The sequence below is a fragment of the Marmota monax genome, unplaced genomic scaffold (genome assembly GCF_021218885.2).
Source record: "Marmota monax isolate L192 unplaced genomic scaffold, Marmota_monax_Labrador192_F-V1.1 WCK01_AAM20220418_F8-fsc00016, whole genome shotgun sequence".
Taxonomy (NCBI): Eukaryota; Metazoa; Chordata; class Mammalia; order Rodentia; family Sciuridae; genus Marmota; species Marmota monax.
This window is the reverse complement of record NW_026695209.1, coordinates 22,835,071-22,848,048: the sequence shown is the minus strand read 5'-3', so window position 1 is coordinate 22,848,048 and position 12,978 is coordinate 22,835,071. Positions and strand designations below refer to the sequence as shown.

Below are 12,978 nucleotides of genomic sequence, written 5' to 3'. Positions count from 1 at the left end.
AATTTTGTTTTTCTGTTTCTCTCCTTATAGTATATATCCTATAAAAGAAGAGACAGTGTCTTCATTATTTACTATTGTATCACCAGCTCATAAGACTGACCTGCTATCTTCTAGTGAATATTAATTCTTACTGAATATATGAGAGGGGTGATGAACTGTGAGATATTCACAGAATGCAAAATCTTTAGAAAACTGGGTAATAGAATAGAAGTATAGAGACTAACATGACAAAATTGCATTAGAAGGCAGGATTAACTTGGAAGGACTCATGTGTGTACATCTATCTGAAAATAGTGAGAATTATTGAAGTTCTTTAGTGGTGGGAATAATTGAAATCCTATTTATATTTTTAAAAGATCAATGATAGTGATTTTAGTTACTCATCATTGGGATCTCATAAGAACACAAGACCTCTGTTTAGAAATCAGAATAAAGTTACATGTGATTCTTCAGTCATAAACAGGAAGTAAATTGTTACTTGTTACTCTTCACTTACTATTTTCCAAAATTTATTATTCAGGTTATGCTATCTTGATGGCTCTACTCTGCCACACACTATAATGCATTAACCTGATTTTCTCAAGGAATAATCAGTCTGAAATGATTACCAGAGTTCCTTCCCCGAATCTCATAGTACTGGGATCATTATTTTATGTGTAGGTTTGGATTATTTGTTTTTGAATGAATGTACCATCTTTCTCTTATGTAGTTGGTTTATTGTTCACAGAGTTTAGAACACTGAGAAATGTAACTTTAACCTTAGTATATTAAACCAGTAACATGATGTGTGCATTTCTCCCAAAACAAAGAAAAACTTTGCAAAATGTTTAACTGAAAAAAAGAAAAAATATATATAATTATATATTCTATTCTACATACACTGAATCAAGGTATCTGAATATTTTCAAACCTTATTCTAAAGATACTTTGAAAACAATAGATTGTTGCTACATTAATAAATTCATAAGCAGTATCAGATAAATAATTTGTGAACTTATTGCAAAATGAAATTGTAAAACCCTTGATTAAAACATCAGCCAGGCATGGTGGTGTATGACTGTAATCCTAGCGGCTCAGGAAGTTAAGGCAGAAGGGTTGTGAGTTCACAGACAGCCACAGCAAAGGCGAGGTGCTAAGCATCTCAGTGAGACCCTGTCTCTAAATAAAATACAAAATAGGGCTGGTTAAGTGGTTCAGTGGTCAAGTGCCCTTAAGTTAAATCCCCAGTACCAAAAAAAAAAAAAAAAACAAAAAAAAACAGAAAGAAAAATCAGTAGGAAGTGGGCTGGGGTTGTGGCTCAGTGGTAGAGGGCTTGCCTAGCATGTACGAGGCACTGGGTTCAATCTCCAGCACCATATAAAACTAAATAAACAAAATAAAGGTATTATGTCTATCTACAACTAAATAACAACAACAAAAAAATCAGTGGGAAAAATTTCTTTTTTGCTTACATGGTGTTTCTTTCAACTTGTCATAGTGTGTTTTATTTGCATTTTAATGTTGGAATCTTTTGTATTCTGGGTTAGTCAGAAACTGAGTAAAGAAAGGCTTTCGCAGATGTCAAACTCCACCCTGGGATTCCATACCAAGGAAAAGCACATTTTGACACCAAACTCCTCATACTGTGTAAAAGCCCCTGGATTGCTGTGTCTTCTGGGTATGAATGGAAAAGGCAGCTGAGAATGAGCCCTGGGCAGCAAAGAGGTGGTGAGAGAAAGAGACACAAATCCAAAGCTTCCAGCACATGTTCCAGCACACATTTACTTTCCCATCACACACTTTTACAAAACACAAATTCATAGATGGAATTATTAAGAACTTCAAGATGACCACTGGTGAGCATCAGACCCCATGTGCAGGGTCCCATTCAGAGTTCAATGTCCTGTGCAGCTCCACTGGTTGCTTACCATGAAGTCAGCCCTGATAGCCTCAACTAACAAGTCATTCTAAGTCATTTAATAACTAGGACTTCTTGAGATTATAAATAGACTCCCTTGCTATAAAAATTGGGATTTAAACTGATATCTATTTATGCATTTGACAATATGTGATTCTTTTTTATAAATTTGATAAAATGTAAGTATTTCCGAAGCTTGCTTATAAATGTTGGCTTTTGACCACCTGTGAAAGTTTGCTACAAGATAATTTCCAGTGACATTTCAGGGCTTTGCTTCCAGAAATGCAGATCTATCTGTACCATAGATTAGGAAAATGTACATATCATACACATGTGCTCCCTAACATCCTGATGCTCTCATGGAGTATCCAAAGCCTCCTTTACTAGAAAGTCATTCAGTGTTCACCTCAATAAATTGTCATGTTCCCAAACTGTCTCTTTCTCTTCTACTCATTTCCATTAAAAATGAATAAATCTCTGGTTGGTTCTTGCTCACTGTCAGCAACCTCTTTAGATAGAATTGACATTGCAACTATATTTTAATCACTCTTTTGAGAGGATACTAAGAGAAGCTCAGAATCTTACAAATAAATGTTCACTCTCAAATGCCTGTCATAGAGATCAATTATGTCTCTGACAGTTGAACACTGCTAGTAACACTCCACAAACAAGAATGAGGGAAGAAGAAACTGACTGTGTGTTGTCAATGGCACAAAATTATATAATAAAGAAGCAATGCATTTCATCAGTGATTTGTATTCTAAATTTGATGCCTCCACTAAATAGCCTCGTGACTTTGGTCTTAAATTTCCTTTTGTGAGATACGATATTTCTTCTATGTCTCTGGAAAAGCAGAAGTTATTTGGGAGAAGTAAAGAATCACACGTTAGGGTTACTCCAGTATCTTAGCATCAAGATTACAGATAGTGGTTGGCTACATGAAGGACCCACATGAATGCAAATGTATCCAGAGGTGGGGGACACAATATTTGGTAAAAGGCTAAAGAGAAGATTCTCAGCTTGAAGTTCATAGTGAAACTTAACATCTTCCCTAGTTCTCTATATACACCCTGTATGTTCATGCACTTTTTTAATAACTACTTTAGATTAGCAGCAATAACCAAAACATAATTTAAAATGCCAATGTCTTCTTCAGGCCTACAATAGGCAACATGTCTATTATTCAGGGCTTAGAAACAGGATAACCTGAAGCAGGGGAAGGAGTAATCTATTATAGAAGGTACAAAGTTAATATGTTCATGTCTTTATGGAAACAAATCCAGCATTAATGTGTTACTTTTTGAAATGAGAAAATATGTAATTGTTGGGGTATGTGGTTAAAAATTCAGGTCCTTTTGTCACCAAAGCCTACTATTATGAAGATATTAAAATTTGCGGGATCCCTGACAATCACATTTCATAAAAGTTCTCTGATCCCTTGTGGAAGGGTATCAGGGAAAGTTTCCATTCTTTGGTATAACTGCCAAATAGACCAATCTTACTTAAGGAAAGTTTTAAATTCCCTTTTTATTCCTCAACAAACTTAAAAAAAATCATTTTTTATATTCTCTTATTTTAGGAGTAAAAAGATATGTATTTCTGACATATCTATTTTACTAGTTAAGGATGTTTTCATTGATTAAGTATGTTTTCAATTTTTGAACAAATATTTGTAGTATTCCAAGGGATTGTGTTGTTCTTAGCAATATTTCATTAATTTAATAGGGTCTGGGCTACACTGTTATTATATACTAAACTACAATGTATGTGACAATATATTTCTTAAATATTTCATGAGTATTCTTATTACACATTCCCTGGACCTGTGTTATGATTTAAATGGGAAAAGACAAAATTAATTAAAATTATGGTAGTATGTTTAGGACATGTTTTAGAGTTTTCAATAACAGACTGACTTTAATCAATGTCATGGCAACTCTTGAGAACATGACTAAAAATCATGATTTTCATAACACAATAAAGCATTTACTTATCAATCAGATTCATTTTTTAAATTAACATAAGAAATCAACATAGAAAAATACCAACTTAATTGGTATTTTTATACAATGAAACAGACATAATTGAACAATGAAAGAGACATCATTAATCTGTTTTTTATTTTTCAGTTATTTTAAATTTAAGACTGAACTCATCAGTATAAATTTTTATTACTGGATTTTTCTACTCTTCTTCTAGTTTAGGAATGCCAAAGATTCAGAGCAAGGACATCTGGAGGATAATTTAATTATACTAATAGGTTTCAAAGGTTTGGGCATAAACTGCCATATTCAGAATATTTGTCTAGTTCATGAATTGGACTCATTACTGATTTGACCTATAGATGTTTAATACATACATTTTAGTTAAATAGAATCCAACCTAAAGTAGCAATAAATGGTATTTGAAACGCAATTGTGAAATCTCTTCTCTGTATGTTTCTGTGTCTGCTAGGTTTCTAAATACTAAGCAAAAAAAAAAAGTATTCTTAAATATCACAGGACAAATAAAATCTATTTTGATTTTTTTTTAAATTGTACATTTCCTGGAAGTTTTGGTCTAAAGACACATAATGTTATATATGAGCAATATCCCAGAACTGCCATAAAATGAAATTCCTCTCTTGTATCCAAATCATTATGCAATTGATAATTAGAACACTTAGAATTACAAAAGCTCTTTTGAAAACTCTAAGAAGAATTTCTGGTGAGCTTCCTTGATTTAAAAATGCCATTGAAAATTTTCACCAGAAAAAAAAAGAAATAAAAGGAAAAGAAAAACCCAAAACAAAAACATTAACCTTACGAAAACAGAGACTTGGTTCAATTCAGGAAGAGATAAGTTTTTTTTGGCTGAAGAGTTACAGTCGGGCAGGCATGATGGGTTTCAGAAGGATGGATGGAAGAAAGGAAAGAAGGAAGGAAAAAAGAAAGGAGGTATGGTGGTAGGGAGGTAGTTAATAGGTTCATGAATGTTTTACATTAAATGTCATAATTTTCTTTCAGATGTGCTGAATTTGATCTTTGATACAGTGTCAAATTTCCTAATCTATGTTGCATGGCTTCTTTTTGCTGGGAAAAATATGAATTGAAAATAGAATAACGTTATTAATAAAATAAACCAGATACAAAATTTTGTCTTGTATTTACAGACAAATTTTAATGGAATATTTCATGGTCCAACACAAATATCAGACCCAATGACACTAATCTTGTACAGCCTTTGGCTTACCCTGTATAACAAAATCTGTTATTTAAAGTAGATTATAAAATACCTTATGGTAAGTGAACTTCCAAAGACACAAAGAAAATCCTCCATAAATTTAAAAGCTTATCTCAAATTCTTATTGGCATAAGCTTAGGATGGATATATTATTAATTGCATTATCTTAGGTAGTTGAAATATATAATATTGGTTAGAGTGTGGAAAATTAAAAGAAAATAGGTTTAGATATTTTTGCTTCTGTTCCTAGTCAACATTAGTAAACACACATAAGTGAATGTAAAATTACCTTTTACAGAATTTTGAAATTTTGGCAATCTCAAGCAAATTTCCCTAAGTCAGCAACACTTTTTTAACCCTTAATCAGCATATTACAAGGTTCATATATTTCAAGGAGTAACGAATGTTGTACAAATAAGAAAACATTTATTTTACCATGTTTAATTTTTATAATGTCCCTTTAGAAAAGTACAAGAAAAAATGGGCATCTTTGAGGAAACCTAAAAAAGGATGGATAATGTATGCAGTGGAAAGAAGTATTCAAAATAATGTGTTTGCCATAAGATATACGTTTTGTAGCATCTTTTATAAGTTGTCACTGGAAAAAAGAAAGTTCCATCTTTCAATGTCTATGTTCAAGCCTAAAACATATACTAAATGAATAGACAATTCAGTAATGTCCAACAGATAACTAAAATTCAAATTTTATTTTTCCATATTTATCAGACAAATATTTTTTCTGACAAGACTTTACTGAAAGATGAAGTGCAAATGGGAACCCTGTAAGAATGTTTTATAAGAGTTGTACATGACATATTTTAAGCGCCACTAAGTACACATTGAATACTTTGTAAGTATATAGGCATATCAACATGCAAGTGTCATGTACTTAATATTACAATATGCATTTTGTTTTCTGAAAATGTTAATGACAAAAGTAGATTCAATAATTGTGTTGATTTTCTGTGCAATATGATTAATTTTGGTGGGTGTTCTTTACAGCACAGAATTTATTGTTTATGCTGTCATAAATATACCCTTCCAAAAGTTATGAATTTCATGTCATATAAATAGAACATTTTATTTTTGAAGCTACATTACTGGGAACACCTGCATTTCTGGGTATCATTTTCAGAGATAAGTCTTTAAATTCTTTTTAACATGGCAGACTTGTACCAAGGTTGATTATGTTGAAATATTTATGATAAAAATGGAGCTTTCTTGAGGGAATATTTTTTGGTTGAATGAAAAGCTAAACAACCAATTCACAAATACTGATGTGAACTGAATATGAAGAAAATAGATCAGCAATCCAAAACTCATAAATCCTTGGGTTACTACTACTTAACTGCATCATTGAATCTACAATAAGTACAGCAGGTACAGTTAAATAAATTTGTAAAAAGATTAAAATTTTATACATTTATAAGGATTAATATTACCAGCTTTGAAAAATTTCTAGATTATTTTTCTTTCCTTTCATGAGATTCATTCAACACATCAGAAACACAGTGAAAAGCAAACAGGAGAAAGATATAACAATTCTGTTTACATTTTATAGTTTTTTTAAACCGATTAGTGACCATTGCTTTCAACCATCATCAATATTTTATTGCGTATGACTTTCACTACCAGCAAATATAAAGAGAAAAGTGTTTACTAATATCATGTACAAGAAAAAACATCTAAAGAAAGAAAGCATTTGAGGTTTGACAGTACTGTGTATAAGTGTAATGTTGCATTTCATACTGCACTTCAAAGTTCATGTAGGAATCACTGCTGCTTTGACCCTGGATGTGGGAAAAGTGCTTAAGTGCTGAGCCCTGGTAGGTTTGTCTTTTGCCCCTGCAATCTTCAAATATGTTTTAACGTTACTTCTTTTGAAATATACAGTATATTTCAGAGGGGAAAATAGTGGGGTTTTTTCTTTACATCTTTTTCACATTTGGGCCCATTCTCTCCAATACTCATTTCTTGTACATATATGTGTGTGTGTCTGTGTGTGTGTATGTGTGTCTGTCTGTCTGTCTATATGTATGTATATTTGTGTGTATGTATGTGTGTGTGTGTATATATATATATATATATATATATATGTACAAGAAATATATTTATATGAAAAAGATGGTAAAGATTGGACCAAAAACTATTTGTAACATAACCATATAACATAGAAACATCCGATTTTAATTTTAAGCATATTTTATGGATTCACCATCAGACTTTGAGAACTGTATGTATTCTTTTTTTCCCTTAGAGGAAAATATGATCACAAAATGGCATTTTCATTATGATAATTAAATTACATCATTAAAAAATTCATATTGTGCCTATGCAGGCAAAATAAAGAGGGCATTTGTGGCAATACTTTGCATTACTTGGGATTATTGGTTAATAGAAGGCAGTTTTAAAATATTTAAACTTTTGTCTTATATAGATAAACCTTCTCAGAAAAAAATCATGTGCATGATTTTCACTTAGAATAGCATTGGTTTATAAGAAATTGTTACATTTTAAAAATTAAATGAAATATCAGGTTGGATTGCAAAGTGTTGCCATTTAAATTATTTTTAAAAATCACAATTACATTACAGTTAAATATTAAATAGGCATGAGAAGAACTATACTTATCAAGTTATCATATTTTGCCTACAGGAAAAGTTAATGATAGAGAAGAAAAACAAACGCAGATCCATACACCATAGAATACACTACAAGAAATTGGCTTTTGAGATTTCCCAGGGGGTAGGGAGTACACTGTTATGAAAGTCCCAAAATAATGCTTCCTGGGATATCCTGTAAATAATCATTTCCTCTATTTATACTGAAGTTTCATAGCCCATGTTAAGAGTGAGAGGTAGAAGGATTATTGTAAGTATGCATGGCAGAATAATTACCAGCTATATCCAATAACTATTGCATTCAATATTAATAATCTCAATACATAAAATGCTGATGATTTTAGAACCCATTCTTGTATGTTGTCCCATTGACTCTCTTTATTACCTTGCTTCTTTCAATCCATTGCCTTTGGAAGGGTATAAGTGCAAAGGGAATGTTTGGGGTGGAATAGGGAGAGAAAAGGAACTAAATAGAATCAGAAAAGAAAAGAGATAAAATTGCCATTAAGATATAGTGACTTTAACTATTAATTGTACCCTATATTCTTTGAATAATTTTTTTCTCTTAATAAAAGCACTACAATCTATTAAAATACAAACACTTCAAAGAAAGTTTAGGAATTTCAATTTTAACTAGATATAAATCAAAGTTTAAAACTCAGGTTATTCTTAATCTGCAGTAATGCTAATATCTACACCAAATAATAGTTTTGTTGTGTTATGTTGATTTTTAAGTAAAAACAACTTATCTTGTTGAGTTACTTGTGGTTTTGATTAATGTTTTAGTATGTGAGAGGTGAAGATTAGCAAACTCTTGGATCGTGTTTAAGAATTTTTAAAAATCCCTTTGCATTAAGTATTCAGCAATAGAATTGCAGATATTGCACTGAGTATATTTCAATATTGCCAGTGTATATTTCAATATTTCAAAACAAATTATATTATCTACACTAAGATTTCCTCTTTCCCAGTATTCAAAATGCATATTATAATTACATGGGTTTCCAACATCCATACACAGCAAGTACAAGATACTTACATGTACATACACTGTAGTTACCTATATTTTGCATAGTTTTTAGTGTGTACTTTGTGCCACTTAACAAAAAGCATTACTCATTAGTAATTCTCATTAGGTGTTTCATTTATTTTAACTGTGACTCTTGGTTAAATTTTTATTTTGTTTGTATATTCATCACAGATTACCATTTGCAAAATGAAATAATACTGGGCACTTTTAGAAGGCTCTAAACAGAAGTTTCATGGGAAAGTTTCAGTCAGACAAGAGGTTTTGCATTTTCTCCACAATTAAAAAAAACTAAACATGAAATTTAATATTTGTCATCCCTTAAATTATCCTTATGTCCAAAGAAAAAAGGAAAAGCATTTTCAATGTTCCCTTGGTAACACTTTGCAATAAGTGGCACTAAATTACACGATAACTGCTATGTTACATGGAAGAGCCATCACTGTCAAACAGCTGCTGTACATGTGCCTATATGGAATCTCAATGCTGTTACAATCATGAGTACATAATTACAAGTGAGCCTGTCCTTTTATTTGAGATATTTATATTTTTTACAAGAAATAAAAATAAATGAGGTGTTAGCTTCTTTGTCATAATTAGGAAAGTTAGTTTTCTTTCTCTATTTGTTATTTTAATTGTGGAGTTTCAATGAAATATTAAACATCTTGAATCAATATGAGATCATCCAGTCTAGATTAAACTCCAATATCAGGTTCCTTAAACTGCTTCTTGGATTTTCTGGTAAAAGAAAACAAGTTGAAATCTTTCTCTCTCTCGGTCTTCTATCTTTCTTCCTCTCTTACACACACTCACACACATGCACACACACACACACACACACACACATGATCACTATCATTAGCCCTCTACTCATGCTCTCTGTATTTATTCTTGCACTCATGGACTTCCTTTTTCTTAATTATGTATGATCATCGTTCTACCTAAGACACTCAAAAATGGAAAAGAGGAAAAGAAGAATGCTGTTAAGATTTTTTTTGTTGTATTTTTTTTTTCTGATGGAGGACAATCAATTTACACTGTAAACAGTACACTGGCAGAGAGTAGCTACTTTTGGTAAAGAATAATGCTCCATATGCTTCTAGGTATGTGTGTGTGTGTGTGTGTGTGTGTGCACAAGCCTTTCATTGAGTCCCCTAGCCACTGTGCTCACTTGGTAGAGACAGAAAGTGGCTGCTTGCACATAAAAGTATGCACATCAGAATTTTCAGCAAACATGGTCCCATTTAGAAATCTCATCATTTTTCTGACTTGTTGGAATGAAAATGAGAAGAATTTTTATAATTCATTCCTTTTTAGTGAAAAGTAAATAATTTTTAAAGATAAGAAAATATAACTCCATTGCTAATTCTTTCTCCAGTCACAGAAAATGATATTTAGTTCAAATTGAACTTTATTTAACTGGAAAACATTTAATTAGAGCTACAAATATCAATCTACTAGTTAGTTTTCAAGAGCTCCAATGTGATTATATATTACTCTAAAGGGTTAAGGGAGTCAAAAATCTGAAATGCAACCAATTTTGGATTTCTAATTTTATAGTGCTATAAATAATGATTGAGTTATTTAGGCAACAATTTAGCAGTTGGAGCTAAGTAGAATATAGATGAAATGAAAGGGATGTGAATACAGCCTCAATGAAGAGTAGCAATTTTGTAAGTGCATCCTGAAATTAGGCTTTAAATAGTAATTGATGATGCAGTTTATACAACTTACTTCTGCAGTAAGAACCTTTCCATTTTGTACTAACAGGATGAATTTTGTTTTGTGGAGTCTTTCTAAAGATTATGCATTGAAAGGTATGAACAGTTTATAAACCTATTCTAGTTTCAATGTGTCTAGTAGCACCTACCTGATTCTCTCAAACTACCATACTATATTAACATATTATTGCATTTTTCCACAGATGGTATGGAGTGAACTGTAAAAACAAGCATGCAATCACATCAATGCAGACTTATTTCCTTAAAATGTCATACTGTATATGATTTATTATGTTAACACTCAACCACATCATATTATTTATGTTCTGTATATTTTGAAAAAGTGCTGCTTGACTGACATCGTCCTTTGTCTTTTTTAAGAAATCAACAAGATAAATGCTTCAACAATCAAAAGAAAAAAAATAAAATTCTAACATTGTCCTTTAAAGATTTTATACTTTTTTGATAAATAATCTACGATACAGCACCCTTGTCTTTCATTCAATATTAATACATGATGTTGTACTCAACCATTCTCATTCCTCAAAAATAAATTCCAAGATATTATCATAAAACCCTAGGCCATCATGCTGTCAGACATCACAAGTGTAGCGACCATATCGTCATATTGTTTTCTTCTTAAAGGTGCAATGCTTGGAAATGGGAAAATATTTTTTTTATCTAACTGGATTTTTATTCTTTAGCATATAATAAATTTAATGAGAACTATTCTAGCAATATTTTATTTTACTAGAAGAAATAATGACTTTAGATTGACTCTGCATTATATTTAAGAAAACAGCATTTCATAATGGTTAAATACATCAAATTTTCAAAATAATCCAGAGAAAGAGACTTTCACCTTGGAGTTGAAAGCATGGCAGAAATTCTCCATCACTCACTGTTTCATAAGTTTGTACCTCACAAAATGCATAGACAGGAATTTAATATAAAGAATTAGTTCATTTATACAGAAAACATACCTTAAACACTTCTTTTTGGCAAACCAACATAGGTAAGCAGCTCTAGAACTGCCAAATTAAAATTTTAAATTTTTAGCAAACTAAGAGTTTATTTTTAGGTTATTATTCAACTGTGGTTGTAATTTAAAACCTGAGGCTGTGCACTGGTTGTTAGCTTAAAATTACCTTTCCTTATAACATTGTGCTTCCATTGTATAACAAATAAAAATTAACAAGAACTAGAAAATTTTGTCATTGAACAGTGCTAGGACATACAGACAAAAATACTAATACATGTTATCTACTTATAATATTGGTTTAAGTAATATCTAAAGGGATATAATGGACGTTAGAAAATGCTTACTTATGACTGAATTACCTACAGCCAAAAAAGTTAAATATGTATCAAATAATGTTTAATTGGTTTTATTATATGCACTATATACAGATACTAAAATGTCTCAAAATTGTGCCCTAAGGATACTTCAATTTTGTTTAGGCAGGTGAGTCCTTATGGAGCAAATAAATTATAGAATCAAACTGAGAAATGAATGAAATCTTTGTGATTCTCAAAGCAGTTAAATGTTTGGAACAATTTATGGGTAAATGAAGCTATCATAACCTAATGGTAGAATCTATGTAATTATGTAAGATGTCATGATTGCAATCCATATACATGACTCCTGTACCAAATACTACATTTTTAAAATAGCAAATTGATACAGCATTTCTAGTATAATCTCAAACATTCCAGAAACTATGCTACAGTGTTTGTTCTCAGTTTGTGTTTTCTAGGGCATATGTTTCAAAAACATGTTGTCTTTGAAGATAGACAGGTAGAAAACATTGTTTGTAAACCTCTAATCTTCAATTAAACTTAAGCATATTAGGTCTTTACCTAATCTTGTTACTTGTGAAAGCTGTCCAGTGTGAAACCAATAAAGTCTATGACTTAAAGAAAAAAAGAAATGGGGAGGGGCTCTGCATACATTTTTTTTTCAATGTATAAAAACAACTCAATATCATGATTCAAGGAGATAATTAACATTGTTAAGGCTGTATATTCAAGCACTGTATGTTAAAAGAGCAATGGTGTGAAATTTAGGCAGTAAGAAATGTCCTGCATTATGGATGGTACAGTAATTAAAGAATGATGCTTTCGACAGCTGATTGTTGGTATGCACTGGCTACTGATAGCAGTACAGTATGGAAGTTAATAAAAATAGCAGAAGATGGTAGAAATGATTTCTGAAAGATGATAGCCAGTTTTCTTCAGCAGCCAGCCTGGTAAGTAAAACTCAGAATCGTGGCCTGAATTTTAAATGAAATACTCTTTTTTCTCTTCGGCATTGACTTGGCTGCCTTCAGCATTGATAATGGCTGTGTCAGCATCTGGTGCATCTTCAGCTCCTTTAGCTTCGTTTGTTAAATATGTTCCTGTGGATATTGGAAGAAAACTATGTTAGCTCTGTGAGCCTAGTAAAACAGCTAGCAATAAAGCTGTATTCATTTAAGGAAAGAACTTTA

The 12,978-nt window shown here is 31.4% G+C and overlaps 1 protein-coding gene across 1 annotated transcript in view; it reads right to left on the bottom strand.

The window, feature by feature from the left end:
• Positions 1–5,628: 5,628 nt before the first annotated feature.
• Positions 5,629–12,978, bottom strand: part of Cadm2 (cell adhesion molecule 2) — a 397,408-nt gene continuing 390,058 nt past the window's right edge. The window contains exon 11 of the mRNA XM_058574551.1: positions 5,629–12,888. Within this exon, the coding sequence (XP_058430534.1) occupies positions 12,770–12,888 (119 nt within the window). The 3' untranslated portion in view covers positions 5,629–12,769. The remainder of the gene's footprint in view (positions 12,889–12,978) is intronic.